We start from the raw sequence: 19,022 nt of genomic DNA, 5'->3' as shown, positions 1-19,022 counted from the left end.
AATAAGTAGGTCTTTTGAATTACAGGTGAAGATGTAATTAAAGAAAATGAGGGTGTTGCTGAAAAGATAAACAATTTCTTGCATCAGTTTTTGCCAACTATGTATTAGAAAGATATTTAAACCTCACCCTATTCTTTCCACATAAAGAAAAGATCAGATGCCACCATGGACACAGGTACCCAAAAAGAGGGGAAGGGAAAAAGAACGAACAACAGAGAAATTAAATAAGCATTAAAGTCAATAATCCACAGAGAATATACACAGTCAAAAATATAGGAAGAAATTAAGAATAAGCTGACTGAACCTCCAGGAAACTGTTCTCAGAAATAGTGACTTCATTTAAGGACAGCATGGCAGCAAACACTGAACTTACATTTTTAAAAGTCTTTACAGGATCAATTCAAGGAAATTTTAGACTAGCATATATATTTTGATATAAGATTAATATTAATCAAATTAATTGAAACAGTCATTAAAACAAAAGAAGACACACAGATCACAGGTAGAATTTGTTCTCCACAGTTTTAGCAATCACAAATCTGATACAATTTTTAATGCACCAGAAGAAAACGAAAGGAAAAATGGTTTACATGGATTTTCAGAAAGATATCTGGTGTAACTAAATAACCATGCTAAAAGAACAAAGCTTTTCAGAAACCTGGACAGAAAACAAGATATTTGAATTAAACAGTACAGCTTTCTTTGTAGAAAGCTGAACAGGTAAGAACTGGTAGGAACCATATTGTTCTGGCATAGGTGGTAACTACTTGTGTTAGTCATCAGAAAAAGGAGGTGTCAGAGAAGTGACAAACCTTTGAATGACACAAAAATGTGCAGGTGAGTCTAGACCAGAGGTTCAGATACACCTAACTAACCTAAGAGAATGAGAAACACAATAGCAGGGAAAAGCCAATATTGACAAATGCAATGCACTCAAATACTTAACTGGCTTATAAATTAATGGTGTTGACTCAAGAAGGAGATTTGGGTTTTAGTTTGCAAGTTCAGTACTTTACGCCATGAGTAGGAGTAATGGAGTTTAAAAAAAAGGAAAAGAATTTATGTGAGAAAATAATTCAGAAAATATTTTTGTTCTTATATAAATAAAACAACTGAATACACAGGCCTGCAATTGACAACGATATTGCCACAACAAAAGGACTTCAAGGACTCAACTCAAGCCATAATTGTGGTGTACACACTTGTGAGAAAAAAAGAAAGATCAAAAAAAATTGAGCTGTTGATTTCAGGAAAGAAATGAATAAAAGATATTGTGAGGACAACTTCCAAAGTAACAAAATAGCGTGCAAACTTCTGTTCGAAAGAAGAATCTCCAACAAGCTTGTAGATTAATTCAGAGTCCTGTGAGGAAACTTTCAAATGTGTCATTTGCCTGTGCAGCTCCATAAAACCTGACGGCCAAGGGCTGGCAGATCTCCAAGCAGTCTGAACCCCAGTAAATGACAAAACACACAGGGAAGGGGCACAGCTGAGCTGACCCCTTTGCCTGCACTGGTGTGAAAACACCACACTGCCAAGATCACTATCGACTTGTTTGACACCAGAGACCCAGCACCAGGGAAAAGGGACCCAATTCCTTCCCTTCCAGTTAAATTAAGTACATGGCATTTGAATGGAAAATAACTCAGACAACAAACAGCAGCATAATTACATCTAATTTTATGAACTGTATTCACAGCAACCTACAAGAAGATATTTGCTATTTTCAAAAGCTCTTAGAGAACCCAGCCTGTATTATGAATTTCCTTTGCAAGTAATTTCCAGCATCATTCGGAATTGCAGCTGAAGAAAGTGCTCATAGAAAAATCTTAAATATTAGTAATATTTCACAGCCCAATATAGTCATTTAATAGATGCAGTATTTTAACTGCATAAGTATACTTGCACACATGCTGACTTTTCAGTGTACTTAGTCCTATCTGATTTACTCTGAATATTTAATGAGTTAATGATTTAATTATTAATTATAAATATGTCTTTCATCACAATCTTTTTTAAGCCACTGTATGTCACAGTTAAGGACCTTGCTTCCTTAAAAATGCAATAAATTATCGTATACAATTCAACACTTAAATCACGGTGCCATAGCATAGAACATCTCTGTTGCCTTTAAGTAAAGCTTTTTCCAGCATAGCACTAGATTAAGGGAGCACTCCCAAAGAAAGGAAACAAAAAGCATCTTCATTAAATGTGTCTCTTACAAGTAAAGAACTGCAACAGACAAGTAGAGGGTTTAAAAAAATTATATTACTGCAGTACTGCAATTATAGCATTCATTTTGCAAATATCTGAAACAATCACAAACAGAGACAATCTTTCCCCTCCAGAGAACCTGGGGAAAGGAAAAATCATTCTTCCAAGTTTTAAATAGTCAAGTCCAGAAGACAAATGGATAGAGTGAGCAATTTCTGTCTGGAGAAACTCCATCCACATTTTAAACAAATCATTAACCTATTCATAGCCTTTCTATGGGAATAAAACCCAAACTTGTGTTATAAAGACAGACAGAACAGCTATAGGAAAAAAAAGCTGTGTTACTTTTTAAAAAAATCTGAAATGAAAAATGAAGAATGAAACTGAACAGACAATATCATTCCTACAAATCAGGAACACTATAAACCCTGTTCACCAAGGAAAACCACTTTCTACTAACTGCTGTCATCTATGAGACAATGGAGAAAATTTAAGCTGGTTTACTTGGTACTTATGCATTTATGTATTTATATATTTATTAAAAAGCGCTTAGACAAAGAGATAGGTACTCTTCTTTGAAGAAATGTGTGCTGATAAGATTTACATAAATAAATAGGTACTTTGGCTAAGGCTTTGCATACTCTCACTCACTGACTCCAAGCCAAATTAAAATCATTAGGACTTCAAAAAGCCAGCTAATCATTCAGGAAAGGTGGAATCTGGTGTTTACCAGCCACATATTTTCTGATCAACTTGCAACGCTTATCACTGCACAATACAAGAGAATCGAACCCAGATATGTTCCAAGGCAGTTGTACCAGTGGAACTTGATACAGAAGAGCCAGAGAAGCTTGTAGCTGGCAAAATCAGATCGTCAGGGAGATTGTGGAGGACACACAGGAGCACTTGACTCTGAATCAGACTTGAATTTCATCACAGACTTCAGTGCAGATATTGAGAGAGGGGTTTTGTGCAAATCACTCGACTTTTCAGCTCCTCGCTCTGACTCTTTGTAAAATACATGAAATAAAAACTTGATCATTCTGTGGGAGCTAACTGCCTGTGAAATGCTTAGACAGCCCAGAGTGAAATAAAAACAAACACAAAAGAGTTATATAAATCCAAAGTGGTCATATGTAAACCACGGCCAGATTCTCAACCCTCTTGCACTGGCGGCTTTTTTTACCTTGCCTGCACTGTTCTTGCCTTTGTAGTACCACCTTTATGACTACAACAGGATTTTCTCATATGAAAGAGTAATTCCAACAGCACAAAATTTACAAAATTGGCTGCTGGCAATCATACAAAAGAAAACATGCAGGAAAATTGCTGCTCAATGGAATTTGCTCACCTCCCCAAGTATGGTGAAAACATCTTTACTTACAGCTATTCAAATTAGCATTGCTCAAGCAGCAATATAGAGACATGTTAAGTTCTAAAAAGGCTCAAATGATGTATTATTCTTGTGTAAAATCCTCTCATGCCATCTAAAATTCTATTCCACCTAACGTTTCAGCCTGGTTGAATAGTCTGAGCCAGTGACTGCTCATCTGAGTTGTGATCTTTCCAGAACCATAAGAACCATAATGGTAGAAGACAACAAAGTTTTGAACAGCACTTTGTTTGATATTTGGGGCACATAATTAACACAAAAAGGGGATGATTAAAATATGACAGGGAAGGACAGAGAAACAGAAAAGAAGTATTTGATCTTGACCTGCAATATCAAAAACGAGAAGATTATTAGCCATTTAAATATGTTTACGTTAACTCTAACTAGCACAGGACTATTTGTCTATGCCACAAAAATGTTGCTGAACTAAATATGGGTAAGATTTGAGCACTACATTTTGCCTCAGCTGTAACCTACCAGGGTATCTATCCCCGCTTTGCCTAAGTCCCTCCCTAAACCACCCAGCTTTGCAGTATTTCCATGTTTCCCATGGATTCACAACTTAATGTATTAACCAAGACAAAAAAGCAGGGGAAGGAAGACAAAAAGTAAAACATAAAATGGTGAGAAAGGAGTCAGGAAATTCATTTCACCATGAAAAGAGAGAAACAAAACAACAAGCAACAAGGATAGCTGAGCATCAAGATAGTTGAGTTTGCAACAGAAACTTAGGCAGTAGAGCCAGAACACCTTTTCTGCTTGATGATTCCTCAAATAATCTATATTGTTCTGTTGCACAGGACTTTGGAGAAGCCAACACTAATTTTCTAAGTGAATTTTACAATCCTCTTTGTGGATCAATATGTATATATAATTAATATATATATACAATTGTAATATATATGTATGTAAAAGAAGTGTCATTAGCCACAGAGAGAGAAAGAAAAAGGGCCTTTTAAAATGCTGTAACAAACACCATGTACTTACAGCTATCCATAGTCACAAAAAACAAAGTTCCAAATCCTGTGTTTTCTAACTTTCAGCAACAAAAGCAGACAAACCAAGAGAACAATAGTTATAAAACATTCTGAGAAAAAAAACAATCCAAGGTTGGAAGTGTTCAGCAACAGAGGAGGGGGGCATGGGAATTTATTTCAATTATTATTGAGGAATGACTAGTATTCTTATTCACGTTCATATTCACCATTAAGCCAGAGGGGAAATGGGACATTTAAGAGTTGATCATAAATGTTTTTATTTCCTATTCAAAAGAAAAATAATTCAAGGAAATTATCTCCTTGGGAATACATCTGATTTAATTTAGACTTGGAGAAGACATCACCAAACAACAAAATCATTATTAAAGTTCAAAACTCTGCTAGGAGTACAACTTTGAACAATGTTTTCCTCAGAGAGCATACATCAAGATGATCTTCAATAAAGTCCTGGGAAGAGAAGAATATTCAGGAGATGCTTCTGGTTACATCATATTATAAGAAATATATTCACCCAAGACAATACATAGCTTCGTGGGAAAGAGTCAACAGCCTGTACTCCAGCTGGCATTAAGTTCAGATGCAAGCATGTTCTGTCTCTTCTGTCTCATCATGGTTTGTCAAAACAGATCAGAAACATGTACATACTTCTCTGAAGAATCATTTATAAATATCAATCTATCTAAACATGTTTATGAACATCGAAGCACATTGAGAAGGCTGTAAATATAACTTAGAAACAATTTTAAAGGTTTCTTTTATTTTGAAAGTTTCCTCTTTTTTTTTTTTTAATTTTTGGTGGTGAAGCTTTGGTTGGTTATTTTTGGGGTTTTTTTTTGTTTTTATTTTTCCTAAGCCTTCATGTTTATTCAAATAATTCCCCATGCTCCTTCAGGGTTCCTACACGAATTATTCTACCAGTGACTCCAGACACATTTGGTGTCAAATAATGTATATGAACAGAGCAGAGCAAACATGGGAATTTACCTTCTTATAATCTGAATTATTAATTTCTGATTTTCCAAATAACTTACCTCAGCAGAGTTTAACTTTGCTGTAACAATGCCGGACTTGTCACTGGTCATTGGGATTTGAAACATACTTCCTTATCCCCTGCTTCACAGAAAAGTCAACTTTAGACATCTTGTTCTGTAATCAATTTCTTTAAACTGAAATTACTCTTTGGCTGTAACTTTGGGGAAATTGAGCATGCAGCACCGCCTGGTAAATTGGTTCACACAGGTTTTCTTTAGGCTTCTTGCAGAGATTAATAAATCTACCTTCTTTTCCTCCATCTGATGGCATGCCACCTTAAGCTGGATGTAATGTCGTGGGGAAAAAATACCAATGACATATGTAGTAATGAGACTTACTCTACTGATAATCACTCGATATGAACTCCTTCTGTGTGTCGCTGAAGAAGTCTGTTAACCACACACTGCAAATGTCTCTTGTATCGCACAGTTTGCTCACCTCCAAACATCTGATATTCCAGTGTAAGTTCAACCCTTGCTTCAGAGGGTATGAAGGGGCCTCGTGCCAGTGCTTACCAACAGCTGACATGAACATGTACGTGCTGACAAAACTCTCCCTTGGTCAATCAGTAATGACTGCTTCCATCACTGTAAAGCCACATTTCTCAACTGGGATTGCAGAATGACTTAAATGTGGCCTGAAGTGATATGAGATATACTTCAGTTTAAAAAATCCCACTCTTTAATAAGGCTTTTGAGGGTCTTAGAAAGGTAGATAAGCTACAAGGATATTATACTTTTAAAGAGGTTAAGGAATATTGTTGCAGATGACTGAGCATGTCTCCTGGTTTTATCAGTTTCTGATGACAACAAACTTGTGGCTCAGCTGCCATGCACAGTTTCACCTTATCAGAAACTTTGCTCAGGGCATCAGCCACCAACATGACCTGTGCTAATTTGCTTTTAAACAGTAATACAGTATTTCTGAGCAAGCAAAAATCATTCTCTAAAGATGTATTTCTAGTACAGTCTAGATTTCATACCACTGTCTTTAAAGAAACATGATATGACCCTTCTGTTCTTACACTGATGAAACACTTTCACATACAAATGCCTGACAGAACGAGAGACCAACGTTCATCAAACATTGGCTTCACTTCCTGCAGAAATTCAAATTCAACTTCTTTGTTTGAATGCTTCCAGCTGAAGTACTGCCTCAATAATTAGTTGTTTTCTTTAGGCAAAAGAAGAATCTTGCTGGGCAGCCCTCTTGAAATGGGAGCAGCTTTTAAGAACTAAAGATACCGATATCTTAGAGAAGTGTAGCTTAAAACTGAGAATCAAGAACTCCAGCATATTTTCAAGTTCTTTGGGATTTTGACTTGATTTTAGAGGCAGATAGGTATGACATTTACAACTGTCACAGACACTCCATGTCAAATGAGAAGTCTTGCTCTGATACAAGGCCATGGCACACAGTTCAGTATCTTATGCAAAACCTGGCCTAAACACCTATATAGAATCTTCTCTTAATGGTAAAGATGCATATATTACTTGGCTTTGAAAGCAATGTTTTCACTGCTAATATTTGTGGAATTCAATAAATTCCAAGAAAGAAATGGAAGGATCTTGTTTTCTCTCCTGGTTTGGTGAACATCAACCCAGTTTCAGAAGATCTGGGAACAGTGGAATCTGCCTTTGTTCAGAACCAAAATAAAACTGACCATTTCTGAAAAATCATTTGCCAAATGCTCAGCTCTTGCAGAAGCTCCAGAAGTCTTGAGTTAACAAAAGAAAGGATAAACCATAAAGGATTATGGTTTCCAGACCCTCTGCTCTCCATGCAGGTCCCCTTCTATGAGTATCCTTTGTATTTCTGTCTTCACATTTCCTTACTCAAGAGACTTTGGTCCCAGAACTCAGTGGGGATCTTTCTTAAGCTGAATAAAAACAAGAATTAATTTAGTTCTAATATTCCTTATTCCATATTTTCAAGACAGAGGCTGAGCCAAAAAAAGGGGTTTTGTTAGTGTTTGTTCCTTTTGAATAATGACAGCAGGTGCACCAGTATTAACCTAGCAATTTTACTGCGGATTACTAGGTTCAGATCCACAAGGTACTTCAAGGTTTTTATGAAGAATTAGATGCTTAGTTACAAAAATTCGGCATCCATTCTAGCTACTATAATCCATTAAGCTCCTTTTACATTCTTTAACAGAACAGACTTCAATAGTTCAAGCATAACATCCAATAATATTTCACCACACTCCAGATACTGGGCTAATGAAAGGTCAAATCCTCTTCCACCTTTCTGTTACAGAACAAAAATAAATACCCATCTTATACCCATCCAGTTGTCCTGCTTCAGAATTTTGAAGTCATAATTAATTCTTATTTTAATAAATTTTCATATTCTATCATCCCAGGGTCCTGAAGTATTTATGGTCTCATCAATTGACCTCTCTTAGACATCTCAAGCACTTGAGGGCCAGTGTCTGACAGTGGGCAGCTCTCCACCAAAGTGTGTCCAAAGGAAACACTTTGACATGGACACACTGAAGACCAGAGAGTCAACACCAATGGTGGGACACAGCTTTCACAAGAACTGTCCTAAAGCAAGGACTGCATGTTCTGTGTCTTGTGACTTAATGTAATACTTCCTAAACAGAATGCTGAGATTTGCTGTAAAACACATTCCTTTTCCAGCAGTGGTATTAAGTGGAAAAGAAAGCCATGTAAAGAAGAGTTGACAGACCATAGCTTTTCTAATTTTAACTCAGTATTACTAATTCAAGTGTACCATCACTACTTTCCTGCATTCTCCACATCTCCATCTGAAGCTGGGAACTGCAGTGAAAGCTCACATGAAGGTATCAGTAGGACAGATGGGGCTTCCCCACTGCTACAGGAGCTCTGCCTCTCACTGGGCTGCAGATTCAGACTCCCTTATGTTATCCTCTGATGACTCTGGCACTTCTGGCAATGCAATTTTTCAAAAGGAAGGCCTTAACCTGACTGCCCTGGGTACACAGAGAACACAACATTTTCCTGGGAATGGGGAGCACTGCATCCAGACCTCTTCAGACAGCACAGATTACTGCACTTCCAGGAAAAACGCTGTGATTGATCCCCATGGTAAGGAAGGGCAGTATGGCCATCACTATCATATTCACTTAGATGTCTATCACCACTGTCTCATCTCCACCTGGATTGATGAAGGATATGAATGGGTCAGATACGGGAATTCCAGAGAGAGACTCACACCGTGTCTGCCGCATAGCATTTTCTATCTAGCTGTAGGTGACACCCTTTTCACCACACACCACACTGCCTGGATCTCTCTCTCTCTTTGATTCCAAGATGTTTATACTTACTCTTGGTGGACTGATTGCTCTGCTGAAGTTAGATATCTACAGTGCAAGAAACACAGTTCCTGACTTATGAGGCCCAGATGCTCCATCATGGCAAACACAACATCAGAAAAATGAGAATAATTGAATGAGGGAGGCGTACCGGAAAGATGTGGGAAGTAGGGAGGCTTATCAGAAAGACGTGGGAAGTAATTTTCTATTGACCAAAAAAAACAACTCAGGTCTGGCTGTGAAGTGCATTGTATTGTTACTCTGAATATTAGTCATTTCAGAATGTAACCACAACAGATTTTCACATAAATAAATCAAATCTCTTCCCATGATTCTCTCATCAAAAACTTCCTATTTGAATGACAGTTTTTAATTACTAGATCAAGTTCTGCTTGCATAAAGAGTTTCCATTTCAAAGAAGTATTGCACTGATATGAAAACTCTCTGGAGAAACATTCTTGTCATTGAAAAAAGCACAAGTTTTGACTGTGACTTTCCTCTGAAGAGGCCACAGCATAGTATAGACAGCAAACAACTCCATCAGGTTCTTACCAGATGCACATACTTTATTTGCTACTGAACCACTATGTCCCTGGGTGAGCCTCAATTTCTATATGCTTCTGTTTGCCCCTCTGTAAAAACAGAGTTTCTAAAAGTAATTTCTCAACCTGAAGAAGGAAGCAGAGAGAAAGAGAAGAAATGGGTAATGGGGATTTTATACGATCCCCCTGGAAGTCTTGTGAGTGGTGCCCATTGGCTGCCACAAGCTGCAGATGCAATTTACATAAAAGGTCTTTGCCCTTTGTGATGAGGATGGGACAAGGAAGAAGCTGTTGAGGTGGTGGGGAAGCTACAGGGAATGAGGGACCAGTGAAGCAAGCTTGAGCTGAGCTTCTGCCAGGATTTGCCGTGACAGAAGAGGTAACTGCAGCTTTCATCCTACCCCCACCTTCTACCACACAGCAGAGTGCCTACCTGTGCCAAAGAGCCAAAATGGGTACCGCTAGCACCTGATGGGAAGAGTTACAACTTGGCTTCTCAAAGCAATGAAGGAAAGGAATGAGAAAGTGTCCTAGTAGATGCTGGAGTAGCACACAGGGAAGAAAAAAAAAAGGAGCTTGAAAACCACTGGATTATAATTTTATGGTAGTATTATTCGATGGGCTGACTTTACAAGTCTTTCCAACTTTGGTTCCAAAGATTGTATGGATACTTCCCTATCTCACCCAGGTGTTTGAAGTTTAATTAATTAATGTTTATAAAGAGCGTTACAATTTCCAGATGAAAGGTCCTATGCAAGCGCAATGTAGCATTACTCATTGAGGCGATTGGGTTAGAGAGTATCACGTTACACAATACAGCTCTTCCCTCAATGATTTTAAGCGTTTGAAGTTCTGATAAAACGTGTTTATCACTAAGACAGATATAATGGAAATACTCTTAAGGCGTGACCTGGATTATGAAAGCAGAGGTATGGTTTTGGGAATGGAACAAACGAGAATTAAAACAACTCCTGAGGCCAGATTTGTCTGCAGTTGTATAAAATGTATTCTGTTCTTCCTTTTTTCCCTCCTTGAGTAGGCTTTTCTTCTCTTCTAAAATAGAACCGGTTATTACGACGGGTGTGAGCAGACATGCAACAGTTCACGTTCAGTTCCTATTTCCATACTCATCCAACTTGACATTTTCTCATGACTTTCTCAAAATTATTTTCTGTTCTAATTTTTTTTTTTTTAATGTTTGGATTAACCCTAAAGGTGAACTTCAGGGTTCTTTTTTCTTTCTTTTTGGAAAGTTCTGCTTTAACCAGTAATTAAACAGAATTAAATCAAAAACTCATGGACAATGCCAAGCTGGAGACTGCAGCCAACACACTCAACATGATCACCAGTTTTGACCCCCTAGTACAAGAAAAAGCAAGGTAAATCTGAGCAAGCTCGAAATAGGGTTACAAGGGTGGTCAGTGAACTGGAGCACCTATGAGGAGAGGCTGATGGAGCAGTGCATGTTCACTCTGGAGAACTGATGGCTTCAGGGGACTTAACAGCAACCTTCCCATATCTACAGAGAAGTTACTGAAAGACAGAAGGCTCTTAATGAGATACACAGTGGGAAAACAAGAAACAATTGCCATAAAAGGAATAAAGGCTTTCACTGGACATAAGGAGAAAAAAGACTTAATAGCAGGTAATTAAACATTGGAGCAGGTAGCCCAGAGACTGTGGAATCTCCATCTCAGAGTTTTCAAGACTCAAATAGAAAAAGTCTTGAGCAACCTGATGTGAATTTAGTGCTGACCCTGCTTTGAGCAGGATGTTCCTTTCAACCTGACTCAATGGGAAGGGTGGAAAGTCCTCAGTGATATCCACTTGTTCAGGAATGGGCTTGAACATTTGTGATTGATTTAAGAGAGCTGAACAAGTTTGCCCAAAATTTGTTTGAAAAATAACTTATTATTTGTCAAAAGACAATTGTTAATATATTGACTATCAGGTTGTATCTTTGTTCTTCTTCCTTCATTTTCTAAAAAAACTTATCAGGATAGCAAACAAGAGAGATTTGGGATAGCTTATAAATAAGGCATTATTGCACCTAGAGGTCCCAATTAAAGGAGAAACAAAACAAGGGCTTTTAATAATACTGGGTAAATGAATAACAATGCACTTTCTTTGTTGTATTTCTGACTCTTGAAAAACAATCTTCATCAAGTTAAATTTGTGAATTACTAAAACACACCATTAACTAACCAAATTATAGAACACACTAAAAGCTTTCTTTAGCTAAGTCTTCTCAAGTTTTGTGATATTGAAGTAAATAGTTAATTTTCCATGAATTCTAATTTTATTAATAACCCTTATTAATTAATAGTCTTCTAGAAGAATATTCTTATTCTTGGAATTTTTAACATGTTTTTCTTCCAAAATTCTGCTTTAGTCCCTCTAGGAGTTACATGCCTGAGTAAACCAAGTAATTAAAGTGTAACAGAAGCACACCTGCCATAACTCTGATCATTCTAAATATAAGATGATAATTCTAATTTACCCCTAAACAGAATCAATAACTGAGTAAGGATGCTGAGAAAATAGGCATCCTTAAAAAGAGGCATTGTTACAAAGTTACATTTCAGTTTTCTCCTTTTTCTAATCAGGCTTCTCGCCTTCCTCTCTCCCCCAGTTTACAGAAATCTGTAAGATCAAAATGGAGCAATGCAAAAAGATGAAAAATATTTAAAAGTTACTACTGACTGCAGACTCAAAGAGACATCTTCTTGCAAGTCTCTTTTTTAATACTCCAAAGAGGCCAAAAGCATTAAAGACTATTAGACAATTAGGAAACTAGAAATCTTAATAGTGACTAAACTGAAACAACATAAGAGTAAGAATAATGTACAGACACTTAAAATGCAATAGAGTAGCTATGTAGTTGGCAATTATTCTGAGTAGTTTGAGGAAAAGGGAAATTTTTATGCTTTGCTCCAACAATTTTTGGCAAAAAAAAGTAAAAACATTTAGTTTTCATTGCAACTTCATGACATTAAAGGTAAAACTAGGAAAACATCTTTGTGGAGAGAGAATTCTGCACCTACCATGTTAATGGTAGCTAAAGAACCAAAACCCACAGAAATCCCTTTGGACAGCTAACAAACACACACAGCTATTAACTAGGTCACAGTTGTTTCCTCACAAATCTTTTGTTCATTTCAGTTGTAGAAAACACCAACATATCCATTAGACCTGTGGGGAGGTATTCACCAGAGAAGAAAATATTTATTTATTATATGTTAAATGCTTACAATTACATGACTACTTGTGGCAGTTCTGCTGGTTTCTCTCTTTGGAAGTAAACTATAATCACTGAGCTCACAATCCATTCTACTCCTTAGAACATCACTCACCTCAGCAGATGGAATTGTTTAATTTTGTGTACTTCAGGCAACCACTGTAACTCAATCAAAGATTTTTAAATGTTTTGAGCATCCAGTAAAATAAAACAAAACAAAAAACTATGGAAAGAACGATCATGTTTCACTTTCGTAAGACAAAAGTTGAGAGGTATTTTTTAAGGTTACCACCAAGAGGTGAAGATTAATTTCTGCTCAAAGCCCAGTTAAGTTTGAGTTCCACTTATGAACACAGTTTTTCCCCTATGCCAGTTATTTCATTAATTGGCTGTGAAGATGTTTGCAAAGGGCTCATGCTTTTATTGCAGAAAATTGTAAAACTGCAGGCTGCACATCATGTCAAGGACACAAACCAGACAGATTTCCTGAGAGCCCAGGGAACATTACTGCCTTTATGAAAATCATCATAATTTCTATGTATCTGCAATGCACTGTGGGGCAGACTAGGTGGCAGATAGGGTATAACATTCCTCTACTGGGAGCGAAGATGGCAGAGGCTGCTGCATTGGTAGTGCTTCATCTTCTCAGTTTGAACCTTGCTTTGGAAAGCTGGCCACGTTCATCACCTCACCAGTCTTGTCCTACTTCTCCCATCACTACCTTTGCCCCAGGGCAGCTGCTGTCTCCTGACCTCCATGCTTCCTGCCCCAGAACCTCCACCACTTCCTCCTCACACATCCCACACCAACTATTGCCACTGCCTCCCTTGGCCCACCAAGACTGCACCCAGCTGACTCTTTCCAGAACCTCACGGGTATGACTTCACAGGCTCCCAGTACTGGCAGAGTTTATTTGCTCAGGTCTCCTGCTGCACCTCACTTGCAGTGGGTTTGTGCCTTGAGGGATGGAAAGCACAAGGCAAGAGAAAGCAAGAATTCTTTCCAGGTCATTACAGCTACAGTTTTATGAGCTGTGAGTCACAGTAGCTAGGATAATGAGGTTAACTTGGACAAGCCTAACATATGACTTACACTCCTACCCACTTCTGGATCAAAATTAAGCAGAGTCAGTAAAATTATTTTTCTTCAGGAAAGAAAAAAAAAAAAAAAAGTGAAGCAGTTAACTGTCTTACCATAATTCTATCACTGTCAATAATGGTGTTCAAGCGGTGTGCAATGGTCAGCACTGTGCAGTGAGCAAAGGTTTCACGGATCGTCTTTTGAATGAACTCATCTGTTCTGAAACACAGCAAGAGCAATGCAGACAAAAATAAGAAGTTAGCATGGATAACTGAATGGCAGGCAGGTTTTATGACTTCATCAAACATGACTGGATAGAAGGAAATATGCTTATGAAGTTATTACCGTGCTTCTTCCTCTTGTTATACCAGATGACTTGGAAGCATATCATGAAACATACTCCAAAATTTATACCTGACAAGGAAAGTGTTTCTTCTTGTAAGTAGAGCAATAGGCTTCATTTCAGGAGACTAATTTCTCAGACTTTGATTACAGAAAAGGGAAAATTCTATAAATACAGATCATTCTACTGACTTCTACACCAAGAAAACATTGTTATTCTCTTTCAAGATTTAGTTTGTGCAAGCAGTGAAGAAAAATCGGTGGAAGTAAATATCCTTCACTGCAAATCATCTGAAGAACAGATGCAAGACAGCCTAGAACCAAGGTTCTTGATTTCAAATGCAAACACAGATTAATTAGAGGAAATGGTTGGTAAACTAAAACAGTACTGGAATAGCTCAAGAACTTGAATACTGAAAAAACCCAAAATTTGGCATTCTGTGTAAATCAAAAGCATTAACTGGAATGCACAACCCAAGGAAAGAGATAGAAGATTTCAAGTTAAGAGTAAGCCCTACTGTATGAACAAAGCACCTAAGAAAAGGACAGCAGAAAGAAACGTAAGACTTGTAAAGAATGAAAACTACGCTAGAGCACAGACACCGAATAAGAGGATTAAAGTTAAAACTGTCACAAATGAAGTTGAAAACTGAAAAGGAAATAAAATTACACTGATACATAGGTAACTCTAGAACTCTAGAATGTTCTTTAGCCCTACAAATGAGCATTAAGGCAAAAGATGGGCAATACTCATAGAAATGGATCTTATTGGAGTAACTAACTGTACAAGAGAAGCATTGACACCACCTCACTTAGAGGACACCAGTCAGGCTTACACATGGAGATCTCTACAGTCCTCTCTTGAATCAGTGAAAGGGAAGAGGCATGGCTGGAAGGTGAATCTGAAAACCTGGATTAGGCAGCTATATGGCAATGAATGCCCTCTAGAGGCACCTGACAGCCCACACTGCACAGGTAGCCTTGCGTCCTACCAGCCAGGCATTGTGAATACTCACCAGCCTACAAAAACACCCCAAAAGACAAATGGCAAAAATGGAGAAAAAGGAACAGAAACCAAATTTCTCATCCAAGACAGAAGGATGACACAAAGAACTCAAAATATACTGGTGTTAGTTCAACCAAGGAAGCTCCAGCCTAAAAGTCAGTCACCTGAAGTCAGGGGCCTCATTTCCAGAATTTCTATTAATACATGAATTTGTTCTTTTGTATGTATGATGACTGGAGAATAATAAAATGCTGCAGATTAGGTTAAAAAGAGACAAAGGAGCTATCTGAGTAAACTAGGCTATTTAGGCAGGCATGTTGGCTGCAATCAGTTGCTTGCAAAGCCTTAATTCTTCAAATTTTTCAAAGTAATGAGAAAAAAAATAAAATACATAAAAGATTCATAAAACATATCTTCCTCTGATTAAACAGTATTTTTTTAGACAGTAGTACTCCATACTGAAATCACGTTTGCAAACGATGAATATCTGGTATCACTTCATGAATTACGCAAAGAGAATTGTTCTGACGCCATCATGCCAGGAGGCACCAGCAATAAAAAGTGGACAGACAACTTTGGAAGAACTGGATCACTTAGAGGAATGAAGTAACTATTAAATTTCTACAGTAGAAAGTAGGAGCTCATGTGCTCTGAAGGACAAACACAGCTTCTGTTACAAGCTAAGTTGAAGCAATCAGCATGACAGATCCTTGCTGATGACAGGAAGAATCATCAAAGAGAAGGAAGACATAAACAGTTAAGTAAGAATTCCATGCATTCTAACTTTTAACTTCATCTGGGGACTGAAAATTTAAATTCTGTCATGAGCTTAAGAGAACTGTGTTCTGGACCACAGTCTGAGAGGCTTGGTCCCTCTGCTCCTACTTACTAAAAGAAGCCCAAAAACAAAGTAAGAAGCAAGTGTTCCTCAACTCCTTTTGAACAAAGGCCAGTAAGCAATCAGGGAAAGAGACAGGAAGAGAAGTCAGGACAGGGCCAGGTTCTTTAGTTCTGTGTTATCTCCTTAAGAAAAGGAAGTTGTTAATCATATTCCACATCACAGCAATACCAGTCCTTTCACCCCAGTGTTAATGCATGTATCTTTTTTTCGCTCTCTCCTCAGCAACGCCTCAATAACCTGACTACTCTTACCTCCAGAAGGAAAAATAAAAGCAGAGATATCCATGAAAACACTAACTATGGAAGAGCCTCATAGAGACAGCTGGATGTGTTCTCTACACTGGTTGAAATAGCAAAACAGAAAAAAAAATTCAGTATTCAATACTCCCTAGAACTGTGTAAAGAAAGCCTTTTTCAGGCTTTTACAGTCAAGCTCAAAGTTTTCTGCAAAGCTAGTACAGAACACCAGAATCATAGCTAGCTCAGGAACTTTGATAACAACTTTATAAAGGCTTACAATTATTTGTAACTCAAGTTATTCCTACTGTTTTCTAAGAATGTCTCAGCCTTGAGCATCCCTGTCCTCTACATTAGTTTTATATTTTATTATATGTCTTCTTTATAGCACTACCTCTTCTTACATTTACAAGGAAAAAAACTCTCATTCTTAGAGAGATAGTATCAAACTATTATCTTAAACAGGTATTTCTTGAACACAAACTTATCACTAACAAGAAACTGCTGTCCATATTGTGGGTGTGACAAATGTTATAAAATGAGACTACAGAGTAATCAGGAACAGACTTAATAGCTCCATCTTCAATATCACGGAACAAGATCTCATGCTGATGTGTCCGCTGACTGACACTTGGCTAGATTCTCTCCAAGGTTCATGGTAGATCTTGAAGCATAGTTTTTGGGACAGTGGGCAGAAGCACCAGCAGTAACGTCCAGGAGAATCTCAGGAAGAAGCTAGGCAAAGCAAGAAAATCTAAAAATACCAAGAAAAGCACCTGTACACAGAATTATGTGCTGACAGAGTGTAGAGACTGTATCACATGCCAGTTAGAACTAGAAAAGTACCAAAGAAAGCATAATTTCTGTCCCTTTTTCAGGACATAAATGCACTCTTAGTAGTGCCTACCCACATTGAACAAGTGTCTAGGCAAGTGCCAAGTGATTTTATCACCCACTTCAGTAGATCAGACCTCTTCATCTTTCAGGCACATTAAAAACCAAAGATGCAACCTGAATACCAAAACCAGGGCTGCTGGATGACAAAAACTCCATCCTAATCTGATTATATAAAAATGGGAACCACAATACTCCCTACTGCAAGGAACAATACAACAAGAAAGCACAAAATAGTGGTAGAGTTGTCCCACAGGCACCACAGGTTGAGGATCTAACACCAAGTTTCCCAGCAACCCAAGATCTGGTGTAACCTGTATTAGCTGACTGTGTAAAAAGAAAACTATCTAAAGAGGAAGAATAAATATGATCTGAATGAGAAGCAACCAAGCTGCTGAAAGGAAAACTGGCTAAGTCATTATCTTCTGTCTAATGTCCTCCTGGGATTGTCCTGAAAGCATATCTCACACTACACAATTCCTGAGAGGCTTAGATAATTTCTCCAAAAGAGAAAGAGTTACAGATAGCAGTTAGATGTAATAAAAGGTTAAAACTTACAAGGTTAAGACAGCTAATGAACTGAACTACATGCAATGGCTGTTTTTACCAGACTCAATGAACAACCAGTATAAAAAGGTGGCAGTGGTTTGCTTGCCAAAAGTTCTGTTCTCTATAAGCCAAAATATCAGTTAACACAATTAAAACAAATTCAGTATTTTTAAAAAGTCTCAGTAAGGAATGATTTTGTTTCTGTGTATCACCAAAGCAACCACGTGAAGATTTTCAGCTCTTCTGCTCCAGATTTCACAAAAGTTTCCAGAACAATTCAACTGCTTTAAAACCAGACTCTATTCTTCAGAGTAAGAATGGCCCAAGAAGATAAAATCAAATTAAATGTCTGTCAGTCATCACCTAAATCATGCAGGTAGTCTGACTTAGGGCAACCTTCTTTATGGCAAGCTCCTTTCCCCTGCCCCACAAAAGCATGCACAGAAGTCACACTGTGGAGTCACCTCAGTCCTCTGGGGAAGGTACAACGCCCATCTCTCACCCTGCATCCACTGCCTCGCAACACCTCACCCTTCCTTCTCTTCCTGCCACCCCTAACCCCTGCCTTCTCACATGCGGGAGCTCAGGACCTCTGACCAACGAGCCAATATGATCTCGCAGATCCCATTTATTGTTGACATTACACACTTATTCATACATTCTAAAACTACTGACCACACGATCACACATCTTTTCATTGGTGCCCCTATCTTGTCCATGTGCCCTGCACACACCCCTCGGGGCACAGGATTGGTTACAGTCCAGGTGTCCAACCACCCTCTCTTATCTGGCTCCTGTGGTCCTGTTTTCTTGGTTTTCGGCCTCTTCTTTCTTATTTTTAGAACAGCTTATGTCTCAGCAACCTTGAGAAATTCCAGAGGGTCTGATAAGAAACTCTACAGACAGTTTGGCTGGTGCACACTATGGCCCAAGCTGTTCAGATGCATTGTTACGCTCACACCCGCTTCCAGGTTGAACTGCAGAAGGGACGGTGGCAGCAGCAGTTGAGGCTGCTGAGGGAGAGAGATCAAGAGCCAAAGAGCCAAAAAAACAAAAAAAGAGAAAAGTATCTCCAGAGCCTACGGCAGCTCGCCATGGTCTCCCATCTCAGGTGCTCGATATGATGTGTGCTCGCTGCCAGGTGAGAGACAAGGGTGCCAGGTATGGGGGCTGTGCATCAGAAGAGGAGGAGGAGGTTTTCCTTACGCGCCAAAAATGCCTCCCTAACTGCTCAGTTAAGCAACCCACATCAGCATTTCCTGATGATCATCCTATCAGATTGCACAGCTAAAAAAC

General features: G+C 38.3%; 1 protein-coding gene across 1 annotated transcript in view; it reads right to left on the bottom strand.

Annotated features, from left to right (window-relative positions):
• The window catches only part of ABCC4 (ATP binding cassette subfamily C member 4 (PEL blood group)), a 142,235-nt gene that overhangs the window by 9,712 nt on the left and 113,501 nt on the right, over positions 1-19,022 (bottom strand). The window contains exon 29 of the mRNA XM_005516443.3: positions 13,912-14,017. Within this exon, the coding sequence (XP_005516500.2) occupies positions 13,912-14,017 (106 nt within the window). The remainder of the gene's footprint in view (positions 1-13,911; positions 14,018-19,022) is intronic.

Source organism: Pseudopodoces humilis, chromosome 2 (genome assembly GCF_049639895.1).
Source record: "Pseudopodoces humilis isolate 2021_Gansu_Grassland_sample_001 chromosome 2, ASM4963989v1, whole genome shotgun sequence".
In the NCBI taxonomy this organism is placed as follows: Eukaryota; Metazoa; Chordata; class Aves; order Passeriformes; family Paridae; genus Pseudopodoces; species Pseudopodoces humilis.
This window is presented reverse-complemented; position numbering and strand designations above follow the sequence as displayed.